At 46.7% G+C, this 21672-nt stretch overlaps 1 protein-coding gene across 2 annotated transcripts in view; it reads right to left on the reverse strand.

Annotated features, from left to right (window-relative positions):
• Nucleotides 1-21672, reverse strand: part of spock1 (SPARC (osteonectin), cwcv and kazal like domains proteoglycan 1) — a 289083-nt gene that overhangs the window by 77511 nt on the left and 189900 nt on the right. For both annotated transcript variants that reach the window (XM_055926788.1, XM_055926789.1), the window contains 3 exons: nucleotides 7986-8106; nucleotides 3297-3429; nucleotides 508-631 (listed from right to left, as the gene is read on the reverse strand). In XM_055926788.1, the coding sequence (XP_055782763.1) occupies nucleotides 508-631; nucleotides 3297-3429; nucleotides 7986-8106 (378 nt within the window). The remainder of the gene's footprint in view (nucleotides 1-507; nucleotides 632-3296; nucleotides 3430-7985; nucleotides 8107-21672) is intronic.

Below are 21672 nucleotides of genomic sequence, written 5' to 3' on the forward strand. Positions count from 1 at the left end.
ACCGATGCAAAATGCACACACAACACGCAATACAGCCTCTTGTACTCCGTCCTAACCTGTATTGAAATGCATCATGCGTTGAGTACTTGAAGTACAGCCGCAACACTGGTTTCACAATGTCAGCAAGGATATCAATAGTTGTATTTTCACCGCCTATGGCTGCAAATCTCGTACTAAAGAGAGTGAATTATGTGGAGTATGAGCGTTGATAGCACAGTTACAGTGTGTTAGTAATGTGATGTATGGATACAGGCATCTTTAAACCAAACAAGGCCAGAGAGGCAGCATGTGCTGTCATAATACCAGCGCTTATTTCACTAGATCAAGATGCTACGCTGGGACAAAAGGGTGTGTGTACTTTAACTGGTGTGTGCGTGTGTGTGTGTGTGTGCAACTGAAGCACTTCTTTATTTTGCCAATTCAAAAAGCCACTTACACAACGACTGACTGACTGATACTGACCGACTCATTGACAGACTGACAGGTTTAGGGTTCAAGGTTACTCACCGGTCTTCTCTGCCTTGTCTCTGTGTGGTTTGACCAGTTCCTGACCAGGCAGACATGGGCACGGTCCCTCACACTTCAGACCGATGCTCTTTCCTGATGTGCACGCCTGGAACTCCAGCTTACACTACGAAACACAGAGAGTCATGGGTAGTGGAGTCTTTCTTCATGGAGAGGCAGATGAGGTCGGCAAGTCTCCCTTGAGGTAACGTTGGACATTCAGCTCAAATGAACAGATGTGGCCATTAAGGAGCTATGTAAACACACTTTTACACACAACACAGATGCTACTGGCTTTCTTTTCCTGGCTTGTGTGTTAGAGCAGAGCCATTTTCTCAATACAACAGCAGAGTACAGTAATCAGGTCATGAATAAATGGAAATAGCCTTTAAATGCACTAAAACAATATCCCTGAAATAATGAACCTTCTCAAATGGATTGTAAAGACTTTTTTCTGTCCAAATAAAATCCAATTTTCCCTCTGAGGGTCTGCAAGAGATGCGCACACACACACACACACACACACACACACACACACACACACACACACACACACACACACACACACACACACACACACAGTCTCTCTCCTCTCAGCTCTCCCGTTGACACTTTCAATTTCACACATTCCAATTTAAATCCATCACCTCCTCCCTGACAGTTCTTAGATAGCGGCACTAATGTCGCCTAATGCAATTTGTTGACAAAGGTACGCCACTCTCCCGTTCTACACATATTGAATTATCTGTCCAGAGGGAGGAGAGGAAGCCTATGAAATATTCCCCAGAAAATTCAATTTAGCTGCCATTTCCAGGCTAGTCAAACACTGTCTGTGTCAGTACTGAGAACATTTCGGAATATCTCTCTCGCTCTCTCTGTGTACGGCTTTGATATGTTTTAAATGATGTACAAATGCAGAAAAGAACCAGAAAATTAGGGAGGTAAAAGTAGAGGGGCAAGTACAGAGAACAGTAGAGGGGAAAGGAAGGAGGGAGATAGAGAGCGATAGGGAGACGAAGGAATACTATATTTTTCTCTATTTCTGTGTCATTACACTCTAATGACACAGTAATAGAGAGAATTAGGGAACATAAAAGCGAGACACAAAGAGAGAGAGAAGATGAGACAGAGAAAGAGAGAGTACATGATTGTTCCACAGTGAGTAGAGGGGGCTGAGAAGTTCAGACTGAAGCACTACTCATCCAGAGGGTTTAGGAGAGAGGGGGATGAGCAGAGAGAGAGAGAGGGAGAGAGGGATGAGAAGTGGAGAGAGTTAGGAGAGAGGAGCAATGTAAAGGGCTTTACTCTGCAAGCTACAGTCTCTCTCCAGAGATGAAAGCATCCTTCTGATAATGGGATCTGGAGTGTGTGTGTGTGTGTGTGTGTGTGTGTGTGTGTGTGTGTGTGTGTGTGTGTGTGTGTGTGTGTGTGTGTGTGTGTGTGTGTGTGTGTGTGTGTGTGTGTGTGTGTGTGTGTGTGTGTGTGTGTGTGCATATGCATGTGAGAATCCAACATCATTTCACACTTTATAAGAGCACTACACTATAAGAGCCAGATTCTTAGCCCAGGCGCTAACCGTTATATTGCTGTTCGTCTCAGTAGGGGCAACATCACTCTAGCAGCTAACTGAGGCCACACATTTATCCAGACCACTGAAGCCAGAGGGAGCAGGTATAGGGAGAGGAGAGAGGGACACCACTGCCACCCCTTTCCCCCTCCCCTCCTTCGCTCTCTGATGGAGAGTGACACCCCAATCCCCCTCTCCACCTCTGGAGTGGACGAGGCAAAGGGGAGTGGGGGCGGGTGTGTGTGTGTGTGTGTGTGTGTGTGTGTGTGTGTGTGTGTGTGTGTGTGTGTGTGTGTGTGTGTGTGTGTGTGTGTGTGTGTGTGTGTGTGTGTGTCTCAGTGTGTGTGTGTCAGTGTGTGTGCGTCAGAACCCCCATGAGAAGAGGACTGATTGATCTCAATGAATCTATGTGGCGGAGGATCGCATCCCTCAGTGGTAACGCAGGCCAGATTAGATTGTGTGTGTGTGTGCGTGCGTGCGTGCGTGTATGTGTGTCTGTGGTTAAAGAGTGGTATTTAGCTATTAAAAGGGCTTAAATTCTATGGCCATTTTATCTCAGTAAAGGTGACAGAGGGGGTGAGGTGGAGGGATGGGGGAGCAAAGGAGGGATAATTGGGGAGCGAAAGAGAGGGAAGAAGTGAACGAGACCGAGGGAGAAGAGAGGAGAAGAGGGAGAGGTTGTTTTTCTCTAGCCGAAGGATCTGGAATCAAATGGCATCGGCAGACACAGTTCATCCTCTGCGTCATCCATCACGGCTGACGCGGGCATTTACGGAGCGTCGCCATTCCAAAGCTCTCTCTCTCTGTGTGTGTGTGTGTGTGTGTGTGTGTGTGTGTGTGTGTGTGTGTGTGTGTGTGTGGGGGGGGGGGGGGGGGGGGGGGTTGGGAGGGAGGGAGGGAGAAGAAGGGGGGGAGGAGAGAAGAAGGGGGGATAGGGGTAGGGAGGCTGACGTGAAGGAGGATGATGAAGGGTGGATAGCCTTTTTCCCCATTCTCAGATGATTTTGGCTGAGCTAACGTTTGACCTTGCTGTCATGTTATAGCTTCACAGATGGTGCAAAGATTGTCACTGTCCGGCTGCTACATGCTACAAACATAAACAGGGAAAGACCATGATGCTGGTAGATCTATGACTATAAATGAGCAGCCAAACAAGAGAGGTTAAAGAAAGACAGAACGAGGGAGAGAGAGAGAAAAAGATGGGTTGGGTTGGTGTGCGTCTCACCTTGGAGGAGTAGGTGTGGCCGTCAGAGCCGCACACGGGGCTGGGATGGATGACAGGGCACGGACCACACTTCCCATGGGCCCCTGCTCCTGCCCAGTGTTTGTGGGCCAATCTTTCTTTTCTGGGTTTCACACTAAAGAGAGAGGGGGGGGGGGGGGGGGGGGGCAGTGAGAGACGTGTGCATAATGCAATATAATAGCATATTACTAAAAGATAAGCGAACAGATTTGATTGTTAATTTCTATTCGACTCAGTATCTCGATTCCAAATGTCTGTGAGCACTGTGGTAAGAGACCCAGGAAGTTGGAACAAAATTGCAGGGGTTTCCAATGACGACAGTGCATGTTAAAGGTCCAATGCAGCTGTTTTATTCACAATAACAAATCATTTCTGGGTAACAACTATGTACAACTATGTATATGTAGAAGGATTGTTTTAAATGAAAATGGTTTAAAAAAAAGACAAAAATAGCTTCTTCGCAAAGAGCTATTTCTCAAGGAAGAATTTTGGGAGTGGTCTGCGTGGCGAGGGGAAAACTGAATAGCTGCTATTGGCAGAGAGGTTTAGAACTCTTTTATCATGAACTAATAGTCTGAGTCGATCTTCGCGTAAGGAACTCCCCACGGCCACAAATTGGGGAAAACCACATTCTTTCCAATTGAGCCCCATTTTAAAAGAGGCGTCAAAAAAATATCGGGCGTCAATTTTTTGTTACATAGAAATAACAAAACATGCAGAGAAGCTGCTGTGCTGTTCAATGTACATGAACCAGGTCAAACATCCCGACCTACGGTTGGCAATGCTCCCACGTAGGGAAATAAGGACGGCTTCGAGAAGATTCCTGTGGCTTCAGGCTATTCAGTGTAGGAGAGTGGGTAACGTGGGGAACCAGTGTCCAAGCAGACAGCAACATGTAGTTGTGCGTGTGGAAGACATTTCATCACAGATAAGACATTTAACTTGTTTAGTATAGTCCGTTTGTAACTCCACTCACCACTCGCGTCTATATAGTTCATTTGTTTGTGTTGTTGGTCTTGGCTAGCTTAGGTCGGTAGCTAGCTAGCACTGACTCGCGCGGCTGCTAGCGCCGTCATGAAAAGGGGCATGAGGGAAGCCCTACAATATTATGTTTTTCCAAGTAGTGAGAACGGTAGGGAGCAGGCAGTGTTGAAAAGTCATCTCTAGACATGTTGTACTTTTCTTAAATGTAGTTTGAAATTGACTAAAACAAGCAGACAACAAGAAAATTGCACATGAAAAAGGTCAAGTTTTTTTGCTGTGAGCCAATGGAGTAACCTAGTTCTCCACTGGTTGTTTTTCCAAATAGGTGGGCTGGGCCACGACGTTCTATCTAATACCGACTTGGACTATTTAGCGCCTGGGGATTTTCAGGCTGTCTTTTCAAACAGCTCTTACACTAATAGGGGATTATCATAATGTTCACAATCTCACAGTATTATTCATACCTCATAGTGTGGTATTATATAAGAACACGGAGGAATCACGTTTTCTGACTGAACTAGGCCTTTGAACTCAATTCCATTGGATATTGCTTGTTTATACAACTTTAATTGCATCCAAATTGCATTCAAAAATGCACGTTGCAGAAGTCAAATTGCACACCATTGCATCGCTCCCAATCAAAGTTGTCTATTCAGTAGATAAACAAGTCTGCCAACTACACTTCCTGTTCCAAACGGTCCAAAATAGCAGTAGTATAATAATAACAGCATGTCTAATCACTCCAATCTAATTGTCTTCGTACCAAGATGGCGCCCGAGGCGTCCATTACTGCTGTAACTCTCAAACCAAATGACGTACTGTACATCCATGGTTCAGTCTCTCGCTCTCTCCTTGTGGATAGTAGTGTGTGTGTGTGTGTGTGTGTGTGTGTGTGTGTGTGTGCCAGGGTAATGAAGGCCCTGGTCCACCAGGGCTTTTCTATAACGAGCGTAATTACATTGGATAAAATCTTCCAGCAATCTTCTCGTTAAGTGCTCCGCCCTCCCTCACCCAGCCTGTCTGTCGACACATCACCCTCCTCTACAACAACACCAGGGGTGTGAAGTTAGAGAACACAAAACCCTTCCCCGAAATGAATCTGACAACTGGGATGTACGGCGAACGTCAATACGCTGACTTGAGAATGAATAGGGTGCGTGTGTCAGAGTGGGGGTAAGGGGTAAATCTGTCACACATCTCTGGCTGTGAAACGGGTCCATTCCCGTCCAGGTCTGAGGCATCATGGTGCGGTGCAGATCGGCAGGCAGACACCTCCTTGATGCCTATAATTATCCAACTCCCCAGCCGTGACAAAAACACCATAATCACAGATTAGACATGCTACGCACTGCCAATACCTACGAGTGAATAAAAAAGCAATTATGTCTCATAATACTGTGTAATATAAAACGCTGATGAGGCTGATCAAAATCTCCTAAAGATGTCCCCCCTCATCCTCCTCCTCCCCTTTCCCTGCTCCTTCCTCCCTCCTTTTCATAGATAACCCTGAACGCCTAGGAGAGCTGTGTGTGTGAGTGTGAGTGTGCGCGTGTGGGTGTGTGGGTGTGTTGAAGCATGTGCTTCCTCTAGTCAGGGTATCTATGTCTGGATGGATAACACATACGCATGGCGAGGGAGAGAAGGATCGCTGTCAGATAGCTGTGTGTCCAACACGCCTGTGTTTGTTCATGCGTGTGGTCTCTGTGTTACGTGTCGGGGTGTAACAGAATGGTGTGTGCGTACGTGTGTGGGAAGAGTGGAGGGCATTAGGCTCACAGACCACCCCTGGAGACCCTGCCGTGAAACTCTCACTCTCTTCTTTACCCAGCGGACAATCATTCTGACTGACTGACCACAGAGCACAAGGAGGGAGAGAGGGAGAGTGAGAGAGCGAGAAATAGAGAGTGAGAAGGAAAGAAGGAGAGAGAGCGAGAAAGAGAGAGTGAGAAGGAGAGAAGGAGAGAGAGCGAGAGCAAAATGAAGAGGGAGGGAGAATAAAGAGAGAGAAGGGAATAATCCTTCTTTTCCTCCTATCTTGTTGTTTTTCTCTGTCCATCGGTTTCTCTTAATTTGCCTGCCTCCTTAGTGCTCTCTGTCCAGCTCTCTCAAATCGCGGCAGGGTCTCGCTCCATCTCATTGGCCTCCTGGTTATAGTGTGTGCGACCGTTCGTACGTGTATGTGGGGGTCCGGGGGGAGGGGGGGGGTTCAGCTGTGTTTCCCTTGACACACACACACACACACACACACACACACACACACACACACACACACACACACACACACACACACACACACACACACACACACACACACACACACACACACACACACACACACACACACACCACAGCTGGCTGTTTTAACAGTGCAAATGGAGATTGACTAGGTTAAGGGCACAGTATAACAATGACCCAGCTGGTATAGTGTAGACATACAGTATATGAACCGGTGCTCCAGTCACTCAGAGTACATCACTCACAACACTGAGTGCCTCTGCATGTACGTAGCTCTGCGGTAGATTGAAATCTGTTTTAATATGCCATAACTTCATTGAATTTAACAAGTTATGAAACATCATCCCAAATATCACCCTGAAGGTCTCACGATTCAAATTATTAGGACGTGTGAACACTTTAACTAAAGTTCCAGCTGTGTATTTGATCTGTGCATGCGCTCTGACAAGGAGCGCGAGCCTTCCTCGTTGGCGAAAATGAAGTGAGTTTGGAAAATCCGAAAGTGTGCATCTTTGAAACAGTTTTCACATAAACTTTATATGTCTGGACTCGGAATCAAATAGGTTTCCCAAAAATGAGACGATTCCTGTGATACAGTAGAACGTTTATTTTGATTGCCGATTTTAAGCATCTTTCAAAGTCCTATCAGGTAGCCTGATTATCCAGGCTACCATGTAAACTGGATTGTAAGGGAAATCCTTCTTCTTGCAAAGCATGTCAACATTTTAATCTGGCTATTATATTAACCAGAGTATTCGCAACAATTGAATGCATGCTCATGTACACAGGTTATTTTTCTGATATATTCCGTTTGAAACTGGATCAGCAGAGCAGTGGTAGCTACAGAAGATGTGCTTGGAGCCCTCCAGTGACTAGTCTCTGTTCTGCTCTTCTCTGTGCCTGTACACCCAGAGGCGCCAGTAATTATGAGTAACGAGCACTTACTCCCTATTAACGGCCATTGCATAATTTATATTTGTTTGCATTAAACTGAAGACTGGAGAGAGGCACCGGGATCAAGAGTTGAGCGGGGCCCACGCCTCCCCTGTCTTTCTCTCCCCTACAGAGATCCTATATGTAATTATATGCCCCCCCCCCCTCTTCCGCCCCCTCCTCCTCCCCCTTCTTCCTGTTCTCCCTGTCAGTCAAACGCCATCTCATTGGACAAGAGCAGTAATAGAAGCTGAGGTAATGCCATGCAGAGTGCATACCTCCACGGACTTCAACGGCCGCAGAGAGAGGCTAGGACATGGTGATTGCACATGATTTGCACTTAGGAGGCAGGTGGGTGGTGTGGCTAATAGCAGGCCAGGGTATACTGTAGGTTACTAAATTATACACATCATCAAAGCCATAAAGCTAAAGAAAGGCATTCGAGTTTGAGCTTTTCTTTTCCTTTCCCGCTCATTGTAGAGGACTAAGGGCTAATGGTGTGCTTTATGAGAGTCTTACCTGTGTCTAGGCTGCTTGTGATTGGTGTTGGTGCAGATGGCTGTCTGGTAGTCGTGGCTGAAACACACCTTGTGAGGAGGGCACCGCACCTTCAGACACGGGTCTTTAGTGGCGTCCGGAGCTACATGGAGAGAGAGAAGGGACAAAATTCATCACTAAATGATTAAATCATGACCTACCATTGGCAGTACAAATGCAAAGTTCATCAAGACAAGTATGCTCATATCCAGGGGGGGGACAAAAATGCAATTTTAGGATGTTTTAGGAGGCTCCCGTTCCCAGTGAAAGTTGCGCCCCTGCTCATATCAGATCTAAAGTCCAGAGAGAATATGGATTCTAGCAACAAAGAGAGAAGAGAGGGGGCAGAGAAGAGAGTCTATTCACAACCGAGAGATATCTTTCAATCATTCAGACACAGAGATAAAGGAAAGGAAAAACCTGAGTGCCATATCAGCATCACAGAACTATATGCACACCGCCTTCTAACGCAGTGCTTTGACAAATGTCCGCCCTCGCCATTCAGAAATAAGCATTTCTGTCAATGCCAGCAACCATAAAATAGAGGGGAGAGAAGGGGAGCGAGGGAGATGGGGGGGGAGAAGAGAAAGCAAGGGACAGGGTGTGTGTCTGTGTGTGTCTGTAGGGGGCTTATAGCAGTGGCCAGGCCCCTAAACGTTCCGGGATCTCAACCACTTAAAACTGTGACAGTTGAACCCTAAATCCTCCTCCCTGATCTGAAACTGAAACCTATGTATTTAACCTGCACCTTCAGCCATTCCAACATTCAGCAATCTCACAGCTGGGAATACACATTGCATGAAGAAAAGTAAGAACCATAGGGAAGAGTGAGAGACATGGATGGAGCTAGAGATTTTGGAGTGTGACAATTCTGGACCTGCCTCATCAGAACTCTGTGCAAGCGAGTAGTATAGCCCTGTCTACGTTCACATCAATCTCCCCAGCAACATTGTCTCCATGGCTGCGGGACACAGGTGGCTGGCGTCCAAGGTGACGAAGATCAAAGACACACATTGGCTCTGAGTGTTCGGTCACTTCACTCTACGCTTACTAAACAAATCCACCCACAAGGAATGGAGAGAGAAAAGGAAAAAAGAAAGTGGGAGAGGAGGAGGAAGAAAGAGATAGATGGGGTGCTGTAAAGGAGGGGAAAATGTAGGACTGTGGGGGGAGCAGTTACCATTACTCAGTTCTTCTGATTCCATATATTCACTAGGGAGGAGAGGAGAGGAGAGGAGAGGAGAGGAGAGGAGAGGAGAGGAGAGGAGAGGAGAGGAGAGGAGAGGAGGAGGTGCGGTGCGAATCATGCTTTGATTCTACCGGGGACATTTCTAAATGACCCCAAACTTTTGAACGGTAGTGTATATATACAGTTGATGTCAGAAGTTTACATACACTTAGGTTGGAGTCTTTAAAACTCGTTTTTCAACCACTCCACAAATTTCTCGTTAACAAACTATAGTTTTGGCAAGTCGGTTAGGACATCTACTTTGTGCATGACACAAGTCATTTTTCCAACAATTGTTTACAGACAGATTATTTAACTTATAATTCACTGTATCAGAATTCCGGTGGGTCAGAAGTTTACATACACTAAGTTGACTGTGCCTTTAAACAGCTTGGAAAATTCCAGAAAATTATGTCATGGCTTTAGAAGCTTCTGATAGGCTAATTGACATAATTTGAGTCAATTGGAGGTGTACCTGTGGATGTATTTCAAGGCCTACCATCAAACTCAGTGCCTCTTCGCTTGACATCATGGGAAAATCAAAAGAAATCAGCCCAGACCTCAGAAAAAGAATTGTAGACCTCCACAAGTCTGGATCATCTTTGGGAGCAATTTACAAATGCCTGAAGGTACCACGTTCATCTGTACAAACAATAGTACACAAGTATAAACACCTTGGGACCACGCAGCCATCATTCCGCTCAGGAAGGAGACGCGTTCTGTCTCCTAGAGATGAACGTACTTTGGTGCGAAAAGTGCAAATCAATCCCAGAACAACAGCAAAGGACATTGTGAAGATGCTGGAGGAAACAGGTACAAAAGTATCTATATCCACAGTAAAACGAGTCCTATATCGACAACCTGAAAGGCCGCTCAGCAAGGAAGAAGCCATTGCTCCAAAACCGCCATAAAAAAGCCAGAATACGGTTTGGAACTGCACATGGGGACACAGATCGTTCTTTTGGGAGAAATGTCCTCTGGTCTAATGAAACAAAAATAGAACTGTTTGGCCATAATGACCATCGTTATGTTTGGAGGAAAAAGGAGGTTGCAAGCCGAAGAACACCATCCCAATCATGAAGCACGGGGGTGGCAGTATCATGTTGTGGGGATGCTTTGCTGAAGGAGGGACTGATGCACGTCACAAAATAGATGGCATCGTGAGACAGGAAAATTATGTGGATATATTGAAGCAACATCTCAAGACATCAGTCAGGAAGTTAAAGCTTGGTCGCAAATGGGTCTTCCAAATGGACAATGACCCAAGCATACTTCCAAAGTTGTGGCAACATGTCTTAAGGACAACAAAGTCAAGGTATTGGAGTGGCCATCACAAAGCCCTGCCCTCAATCCTATAGAAAACTTGTTGGCAGAACTGAAAAAGCGTGTGCGAGCAAGGAGGCCTACAAACCTGACTCAGTTACACCAGCTCTGTCAGGAGGAATAGGCCAAAATTCACCCAACTTATTGTGGGAATCTTGTGGAAGGCTAACCCGAAATGTTTGACCCAAGTCAAACAATTTAAAGGCAATGCTACCAAATACTAATTGAGTGTATGTAAACTTCGGACCAACTGGGAATGTGATGAAAGAAATAAAAGCTGAAATAAATCATTCTCTCTACTATTGTTCTGACATTTCACATTCTTAAAATAAAGTGGTGATCCTAACTGATCCTGACCCTTAGGTCAGTTAGGAATTTTTACTGGGATTAAATGTCAGGAATTGTGAAAAACTGAGTTTAAATGTATTTGGCTAAGGTGTATGTAAACTTCTGACTTCAACTGTATATAACATTAAAACATTTGAAAGGTAACTGCTGCACCGCTTATTGTTGCTGACTTTACACGAGCAGTGCGTCCGCATTGGTGAAATGACTAGCTACGTTGGGACTCTGAGGATTTTCGCGCTGCACTCACTCGCTGACGAACACAATAACGCTCTCGCCCCCCACACACACACTGATCCAAACGTGACACACAATTGTTGTGCACTGAAATCTTGGGAGAGTCAACCGCCATTTTAAAACCATACCGCTATCCAATGACATCACGAGGAGTAGAATCCAGGACATGTCTGGGGACATAACGCACCAGACATCAGAGAGCACCAGTGCAAATGGCCATTACCCTCTGCAGCTTGATGAACCCACGGATGTGGCTAACCATGCAATTCTAATGGTCTATGTCAGACACGTCTGGGATAACTTTGAGGAGCAGTTCCTTTTTAGTGATGATTTTCCCACCACCAACACCACAGAGTCTGTCTTTAACACAATGGATATGTAACTGGACTCCGTGGGACTGGCCTGGGATGGGTGCGTCGGAGTGACCACTGATGGGGCAGCTGCCATGACGGGAAAGCACTCCGGAGTAGCAAAGCCGAGTGCGAACCACTGCTTCATACACAGGGAGGCATTGGTAGCGAAGGACATGGTGCTTGAGCTCCACGCCACTCTCCAGGATGTGATCAAGTGTGTCAACTATATCAAAAAAGGGTTCCACGAAAAGCAGGCGTTTCCAGGCCTTCTGCAGGGATATGGGGAGAGAGCACCAGCAGATTCTTTACCAAGCAGAGGTCCGCTGTCTTTCCAGGCGCAAAGTGTTGGGTCGCTTTTATGAGCTTCCAGCGGAGATTGCTGCATTTCTTTCGGAAAACAAGTCATCTCTTCCCGAACATTCCGATTGTGAGGTATGACTCGCGCAAGTTCCCTACCTGCCGGATATTTTAATATCATCTGAATTCTCTCAATGTGTCAATGCAAGGGAGGGGGCACAATTGATTTGAAAAGAGGGACAAAGTGGAGGCCTTCAAGATGAAACTGACTGTTTGGGCAAATCATGTTTCTAACGGGAGGATTGACATGTTTCCCAATGCTGATTTCGAGATTCAGAATCCGATCAACAAAGCGCACAGCGACACACAAACAAACCGTTAAACAGCATCTTGTCAAGCTGCAGGGTATGTTCTTGCGACTACTTCCCGGAGGAGGACAGGAGACTGGATACGGGACGCCTTTCGGGTGGAGATGGGGAGCATCACGTTGCCAAGCAACGAAGAGGATCTGATGGTGGCGCTGTCGTTTGATCGCGGACTGAGCATGTGCTTCCCGGAAATGACACTGCCAAAGTCCTGGTGCAGCGTAATGGGAGAGTATCCTGCTCTCTCCTGTCATGGAATCAGAATCATGCTACCGTTCAGCACTACCTGTCTGTGTGAAAGTGGCTTCTCTGCTATGGCCGTGCTGAAAACTAAAAGCAGAAACAAACTGGACAGCCAGCATGACCTCCGAGTTGCCCTGTCAACCAGACTTCAATAAACCTATCAAACTAAAGAACAAGACAGTTAACCCACTGTTCCTAGGACGTCATTGTAAATAAACATGTGTTCTTAACTGACTTGCCTAGTTAAATAAAGGTTAAAAAATTATAATAATTATAAAGAAACACCCCCAGCTTTCCCACTGATAGGCCGCGCACGCACACACACACACGCACACGCGCGCACACACGCACACGCACGCACACACCAAAGTTAATGAGTTATTGTTCACCATGTTAATTATTATTGTTAATTCATTCTGACATTCATATTATATTTTATTGAACTGGTTAAAAATATTACACCTTTAGAAAAACTATAAACATTGCAATTGGTGATTTAAGAATTCCTAATGATTGTTGTTTTTTCTATTTTAAACACTGGTATGTGTTACTGTTCATTAACATTATTGGACTTGTTATGATGTCATGTTCTGAGTCTGATCATTTCTTACACCCCACTACTGAAGTAGTCGCCTAATTAAATGGCTTATTCTCGTCAATTGATATCAAATGTTTTCTCAGTCAATATGGCTGTCTAATGGCTTTCTTTACTACCATAATTGAGACAGAGTCTATTTTGCAAGTGAAGCTTGCCCAAGAAGGCAGCAGTAATACAACATTACAAAATGGAATCAATGACAGTCCATAATATTGGGTCGTGACTCAATTGTCATTGTCAAATTTGGGTCCCCAGGCAAACCAGTGGAGAACCACTGCTCTAGAGTTCCTTTGTGGAGATGGGAGAACCTTCCAGAAGGACAACCATCTCTTCAGCACTCCACCAATCAGGCGTTTAAGGTAGAGTGGCCAGATGGAAGCCCCTCCTCAGTAAAAGGCACATGACAGCCCTCTTGGAGTTTGCCAAAAGGCACCTGAAGACTCTCAGACCATGAGAAACAAAATTCTCTGTTCTGATGAAGCCAAGATTGAACTCTTTGGCCTGAATGCCAAGCGTCACGTCTGGAGGAAACCTGGCACCATTCCTACGGTGAAGCACGGTGGTGGCAGCATCATGCTGTTGGGAGGTTTATTAGCGGCAGGGACTGGCAGTCAGGATCGAGGCAAAGGTGAACGGAGCAAAGTACATAGAGATCCTTGATGAAAACCTTCTCCAGAGCACTCAGGACCTCAGAATGTGGCAAAGGTTCACCTTCCAACTGGACAAGGACCCTAAGCACACAGCAAAGACAACACAGGAGTGGCTTCGGGACAAGTCATGAAAAATAGCTGTGTGCTGAGTAATGGAAAATAGCTGTGCAGCAACACTCCCCATCCAACCTGACAGAGCTTCAGAGAAGAATGGGAGAAACTCCCCAAATACAGGTGTTTTATTTTATTTAACCTTCATTTAAATAGGCAAGTCAGTTAAGAACAAATGATTATTTACAATGACGGCCTACCCCGGGCAAACCCGGACGATGCTAGGTCAATTGTGCGCCGCCCTATGGGACTCCCAATCACGGCCGGATGTGATGCAGCCTGGTTTCGAACCAGGTACTGTAGTGATGCCTCTTGCACTGAGATGCAGTGCCTTAGACTTCCACGCCACTCGGGAGCCCCACACTCGGGGGTGTGCCAAGCTTGTAGCATCATACCCAAAAAGACTCGAGACTGTAATCGCTGAGTAAAGGGTCTGAATACTTATTAAAAAGAAAAAACTTAACTATCACATTTTAAATACATGTTGCTTTGTCATTATGGGGAGTTGTGTGTAGAATGATGAGGGGGGGGGGGGACAATTTAATCCATTTTAGAACAAGGCTGTAACGTAACAAAATGTGGATAAAGTCAAGGCGTCTGAATACTTTCCGAATGCACTGTATACTTTTTTAAAAAGCAACGGTAAACTGTAGTGAACACAACCTGGATCAAAGCAGGAACCCGTGGAGAAAACAACAAGGACTAAAAACCTAGAGTCAGCTTCAAAGCCAAAAGGACTCCGCGCGGCTGATACACAGACCCCCTTAGCAAACTCAGAGTGTGTCTGATAACTTCACAACACAAGAGTGGCCAGGCCTCAACTATCTCTCTAATGGGTTGTGTTTGAGCTGTGTCTGCTGTGTGATGTCAACACGAGTGCTCTCTGACCCACAACACACACTACACTGGTGGTTACATCCTGGTTTAGTTCTGGTATACACTGCTGGTACACAGCGATACATTTATTCAATTTTTTTTTAAATTTCACCTTTATTTAACCAGGTAGGCTGGTTGAGAACAAGTTCTCATTTACAACTGCGACTTGGCCAAGATAAAGCAAAGCAGTGCGACACAAACAACAACACAGAGTTACACATGGAATAAACAAGCGTACAGTCAATAACACAATAGAAAAAAAGAAATATATACAGTGTGTGCAAATGACGTGAGGAGGTAAAGCAATAAATAGTCCATAGTAGCGGAGTAATTACAATTTAGCAAATTAACACTGGAGTGATAGATGAGCAGATGATGATGTGCAAGTAGAAATACTGGTGTGCAATAGAGCAGAAAAGTAAATAAAAATAATATGGGGATGAGGTAGGTAGATTGGATGGGCTATTTACAGATGGGCTATGTACAGCTGCAGCGATCGGTTAGCTGCTCAGATAGCTGATGTTTAAAGTTAGTGAGGGAAATGTAAGTATCCAGCTTCAGCGATTTTTGCAATTCGTTCCGGTCATTGGCAGCAGAGAACTGGAAGGAAAGGCGGCCAAAGGGGGTTGTTGGCTTTGGGGATGACCAGTGAGATATACCTGCTGGAGCGCGTGCTACGGGTGGGCGTTGTTATCGTGACCAGTGAGCTGAGATAAGGCGGAGCTTTGCCTAGCATAGACTTATAGATGACCTGGAGCCAGTGGTTCTGGCGACGAATATGTAGCGAGGGCCAGCCGACTAGAGCATACAGGTCGCAGTGGGGGGTGGTATACAGTATGGGGCTTTGGTGACAAAACGGATGGCACTGTGATAGACTGCATCCAGTTTGCTGAGTAGAGTGTTGGAGGCTATTTTGTCAATGACATCGCCGAAGTCGAGGATTGGTAGGATAGTCAGTTTTACGAGGGTATGTTTGGCGGCGTGAGTGAAGGAGGCTTTCTTGCGAAATAGGAAGCCGATTCTAGATTTTATTTTGGATTGGAGATGTTTAATATGAGTCTTGAAGGAGAGTTTAAAGTCTAGCCAGACAGGGACAGTCATGGTGTAGCTTCCCATTTCTGTAGTTTCCCATACTTCGCAGTATGTTGGAAACACCCGCTTTTAGCTACAGAAAGTCAACATACGAGAATAGCCCTAGAGTCTGCGAGAGCGGGAGCGGAAGATGACTCATTGGCTGACAACATGGTAACGACTGGACCGGAAACGACTACGAGTAATGAGAGCACAGCACAAGAGAACACCACAGCAACTGTCACAAGTTCCGCTGCAACAGCGGGCCACAAACAGATGCAGGTATGTGTCTGTGGTTGGAGGAAAGTTACATCACACCATGGGTTGAGGATCCACCAGGGGAAGAAGGGGTGTTTGGGTAAAGAGAGACAGAGGCCTCGCATTGATCACTTTCTGCGAAAGCGATCAAATCAGTCGCATGAAGCACAGCAACTGGACGCAAACCATAGTTTGCAGTGCATCAGTACCACTGTCATGGAGGACGTAAACTCAAGCACCGAAGTAACAACTGAGGTGGAACCAACAACAGCAGTGGAACTCACCCAGCCTCCCAGACCTGCAGTCGAGAGGAGACTACCAGGGCACAGACCGTATGTGAAGTGGCCTGGCGCCAGTGACAAGAAGTTGTGGGAAGCAGTGAATACTGACCTTACCTTGACCCTCGAGAAACTTCGAGGCACAGTGGAGAAGAAGTTGGAGAGGATGGGGGACATCATCTATGAGTACGGGGCAGAAAACTTTGGAGTGCAAGAGGCAAAAGGCGGGAGAAAGGTTCCAACCCCACCAGTTTCCAGGAGGCAACAAGAAATCAAGCGCCTCGTTCAAGAAAGGAGACAGCTTAAGAAACAGTGGAAGAAGGCCTCGGAAGTGGAAAAGGAGGGCATAGAGGCACTTCAGGCTGACATTAAAACCCGGTTGGCATCCCTCCGTAGAGCAGAGAACCTACGGAAACGCAGAAGGAAGAAAGAACAAACTAGAACTCGATTCTATAAAGATCCATTCAAGTTCCTTAAAAGTCTCTTCACGAAGGAAAAAAGTGGAGCTCTAAAAACAACAAAGAAAGACCTAGAGGAGCACCTGATAACAACAAACTTTGACTCAAAGCGACATGAACATCTGGCCATCCCATCAGATATCCCACCCATTGAACCCCCGGAACATCATATTGAGGCCAGCCCTCCGACATGGAAAGAAGTGGAAAACACAGTTCGACGGGCAAGAACAGCATCAGCCCCGGGGCCAAATGGAGTCCCGTACAAAGTGTATAAGAACGCACCAGACGTCCTGAGGGTCCTCTGGAGGATTATGAAAACAGCTTGGCAGAAGAAGATAATACCCAAAGTGTGGCGTAGGGCAGGTGGGGTCCTGATCCCTAAGGAGAAGGATGCAGTGAACATCAGCCAATTCCGCCCAATCTCCTTACTGAATGTCGAGGGTAAAATCTTCTTTAGGGTCATTGCCCAGAGGATGTCCGAGTACCTGCAAAGGAATGCGTACGACGATACATCTGTACAGAAGGCAGGCATATCAGGGTTCTCTGGCTGCTTGGAACACTCCAGCATGATCTGGCACCAGATCCAAATGGCCAAGGTGGAGAAAAGGGACCTCCACGTAGTCTTCCTCGACCTCGCCAATGCATTTGGTTCTGTGCCCCATGAACTCCTGTGGTCTGCCTTCAGATTTTTCCACATACCGGACACCATCACAACGCTGGTGAAGTCGTACTTCAAGGATCTGCAGTTCTGCTTCACCACCTCAGAGTTCACCACCTCATGGCAGTGCCTGAATGTAGGTATAATGGCGGGATGTAGCATTTCTCCGTTGGCATTCATAATGGCAATGGAGGTTATCATCAGATCCTCAAAATGGGTTGCTGGTGGACAGCGAGTCGACTCTGGTTTCCGCCTCCCTCCACTCAGAGCCTACATGGACGACATTACAACATTGACCACCACTGTCCCATGCACCAGGAGACTGCTCAGAAAACTCGAGGAGAAAATCAGCTGGGCCCGTATGAAGATTAAACCATCCAAGTCACGCAGCATCTCGATTGTGAAGGGAGTACTCTCTGACCTGAAATTCTTCATCGGAGATGACCAAATCCCAACAGTGTCTGAGCAGCCGGTAAAAAGCCTTGGAAGGTGGTATGATGCAAGCCTGAAGGACAAAGACCGGGTGCAACAGCTGCGCAAAGACATCAGTAGTAGCCTACAGTCCATCGACAACACCCAGCTACCTGGAAAGTTAAAGGCCTGGTGTCTGCAGTTTGGTCTCCTACCCCGGGTGTTGTGGCCCCTAGCAGTGTATGAGGTTCCAATCTCAACAGTGGAGAAGATGTAAAGAGGAGTCACAGGCTACTTAAAGAAGTGGCTCGGAGTTCCACGATGCCTTACCACCATAGGCCTCTATGGAGATGGTGTCCTCAAGCTGCCCCTCACCAGTCTAACAGAGGAATTCAAGTGTGCAAAAACCAGGCTCCAGATGACACTGAATGAATCTCGAGACCCAGTGGTGAGCAACAACGCGCCGACCTTGGCAACTGGGCGCAAATGGAGGCCAGGAAAAGCAGTCCAGGGGGCAACAGCAGCCCTCAGGCATGCTGACATTGTGGGTCATGTTCAGCAAGGGAGAGGAGGCCTTGGGCTAACTAGCCGTGCTGCTTGGAGTAAGGCCACTGCACCAGAGCGGCGGAAGATGGTAGTGCAGGAAGTACGCCATCAGGAGGAGGCTGCAAGGTGGGCAAGGCAGTCTCTCTTGCCAAACAGGGACAGTGGACTCGATGGGACAGTGTGGAGAAGAGGAAGATCAGCTGGAAGGATCTGTGGGCCATGGAAGCGAGGCGGTTGAGCTTTTCAATCAGAGCAACATATGACGTCCTTCCAACACCAGTTAATCTTCACCAATGGTATGGTGAAGATCCGGACTGTGCCCTCTGTTCCATGCCAGCCAACCTCAGGCACATTCTCACAGGGTGTAAAACAAGCCTCACCCAAGGACGCTACACTTGGCGTCACAACCAAGTCCTTAAAAACCTTGCGTCCGCCCTGGAGGACAAGCGAGCTGCCACCAACTCCCTACCACCCCCAGCAGCATCACAACCCTTACGGACGACCTTTGTCCGCGAAGGGGCTAAACCACCGAAGAGCGGCTCTACACCATTAGAGCGAGACCAGCTGCGCTTGGCCCGCGACTGGAAAATGCTAGCTGACATTGGCCGGCAACTTGTGTTTCCTCCGGAGATCGCAACCACCACCCTAAGACCTGACATGGTGCTCTGGTCCCATTCGCTCAAGAAGGTCTTCATCATTGATCTCACAGTACCCTGGGAGGACTCAGTAGATGAGGCTTATGAGCGGAAACATCTGCGCTATGCCGATCTAGCTGCCGAAGCACGGCATCATGGCTGGAACACAGAAGTCCGACCAGTGGGCTGCAGAGGTTTTGTGGCAACATCTACAACCAGACTGCTTAGAGACCTGGGAATTAGGGGCCAGAGCCAGCGTTCGGCAATCAAAGCTGTATCAGAAGCGGCAGAAGGCAGCAGTCAATGGCTCTGGATGAAGAGGAAAGACCCCAGCTGGGCCCCGAAGTGAGAGGGCCAGGAGGTATGCGGTCAACAATGCTTGACTCAGGGAGGAAGACGCCCCTGCCATGCATAGTCCCATGGGATGTTGGCTATCAACAACAAGGCAACTCCTATGACTAATTGGGAATGGGACGCAAGCGTAGGATTGATCACCATGTCGCTGGCCGCCTTTGGGGAGGGTGTATAGTGTGAAAGGCCGAAACACCCTAGGAACCAAAGGTACACTACTGACGATGCGCTCCCCAAATTTCACCAGTCTCACTGTTCATGAACTCTTGGAAGTGCTTGCACAAAGGATAGTAACATCTCATCCTGTGTTCTTGGAATCAGATACCTAGGTATTTGTAGTTGTCCACATATTCTAAGTCAGAACCGTCCAGAGTAGTGATGCTAGTCGGGCGGGCGGGTGCGGGCAGCGAACGGTTGAAAAGCATGCATTTAGTTTTACTAGCGTTTAAGAGATATAGATATGTACAGAGAAAAGAGTCGGCCCGAGAATTGAACCCTGTGGTACCCCCATAGACACTGCCAGAGGTCCGGACAACAGGCCCTCCGATTTGAGACACTGAACTTTGTCTGAGATACATAGGATATTACCTGTTCACTTCTCAAAGTGAGCGAGTGAATGAGTAAACAAACTCAAAGTTAAAGGAGGCATGTTGGTGAAAAGGTTTAACGGAATACTTGAAGATAGGTTTGCTGGGCATACATGGAAGATATACATGTTTTCTGTTGGTTATGAAGTAGTTTGTCAAATCTCTGACTCTCTACTGTGCACTCTGAAGCTGTCCAGGAATGTGCCTTTAAAAAAAAATCTCCCTCATCATCCCCGACTCTCTCTCCCTCTCTCCCTCTCTCTATTTCTCCCGCTCGCTTTCTGAGATTGAGAGACGGCATGGCAATATTTTTCCTGATATCTGTCTGTTTTGTGGCGTCGGCTTGAGGTGGAGTGTTTATATCTTATTAGGGTTTACCTTGGCTCTCTCTCTGCTACAGAGCAGGAAGAAACTCATCTGATTTCATTCCCCGCGGAAAATGACTTTCTGCCCGAGAGGGAAATGAGAGATAAGAGGAGCATGAAAAGGGGGAGGAGAGATGAGAGGGGGATGTGGGTGAAAGGGGGTAAGAGGGTGACAGGAGGAGAGTGAGGGGTGAGACGAGGGTGAAAGAGATAAGAGTGGGTGAGAGGAGAAGAGAGAGATGAGAGGTGGAGAGAAAGACATGAGAGGCATGGAGAAGGGGAAGATGGTTAACAGAGAGGTCGAAGACAGCTTAGAGCAAATGCAACCCACATACTAAACAGATACAACATTACAACCCACGTACAAAACAGATACAAAAATGAAACCCACATTCAAAACAGATACAAAATTACAACCCACGTATTAAACAGATAAAAATATACACATTCAACTACCCAGATGTAAAAGGTGCATTTCTTAATTCCATACTTTCGTGTAACATAATTACGCATTTCATAAGGCACAGCACAGATGATGAGAGAAAGCAGGGGATGAGAAGAGAAGAAGAGAAAACCCAAGTGTAGTTCATAGAGTAATAATGAGAGCCTGGGATATTGGAGGAGAAGCAAGGGATGAGAGAGAGAAAGAGTAGGGGAGAGAGACAGAGAGAGAGACAGAGAGAGAGAGAGACAGAGAGAGAGACAGAGAGAGAGAGAGACAGAGAGAGAGACAGAGAGAGAGAGAGACAGAGAGAGAGACAGAGAGAGAGAGAGACAGAGAGAGAGACAGAGAGAGACAGAGAGAGAGAGAGACAGAGAGAGAGACAGAGAGAGAGAGAGACAGAGAGAGAGACAGAGAGAGAGAGAGACAGAGAGAGAGACAGAGAGAGAGAGAGACAGAGAGAGAGAGAGACAGAGAGAGAGACAGAGAGAGAGAGAGAGAGAGGGGGGGGGGGGGGGGTGCAGAGCCTTTATCTGCCTATTACAGGCCTGAGTGAAAAGCCTTGGCTGTTTAACCAACTGCACCATATTCCGTATCTCTCCTCTTTCACTATCCCTCTCTCCTTCCCCCCCCTCTCCTTATTTACGATCCCTCTCTCCCTACTACTTCCTCTTTCTCCCTCCCACTTTATTTGACTCACAATCCCCGTCTCTCACTCCCTGTATCACTATCCCTCTCTCACTCTCAAAATCGTTTGCTTGCTCCTTTAACCCACCTCTATTTTACATCTTTAATCTCTATTCGCTACAGCCGTGACCTTTAAGTGTTAATAACCCTGATAGAATATTTATCTCCCTCTCTCTCTACCCTTTCTCCCTCCCACTCACTGCATCTTTGATTTGTTTTAATAAAAAACTAAAACACATTAAAAACGTCCCAATTGTCTCAGATTATTCTTCGGACCGGTGGTTGCCGTAGCAACG

This window comes from Salvelinus fontinalis, chromosome 6 (assembly GCF_029448725.1).
Source record: "Salvelinus fontinalis isolate EN_2023a chromosome 6, ASM2944872v1, whole genome shotgun sequence".
NCBI lineage: Eukaryota > Metazoa > Chordata > Actinopteri > Salmoniformes > Salmonidae > Salvelinus > Salvelinus fontinalis.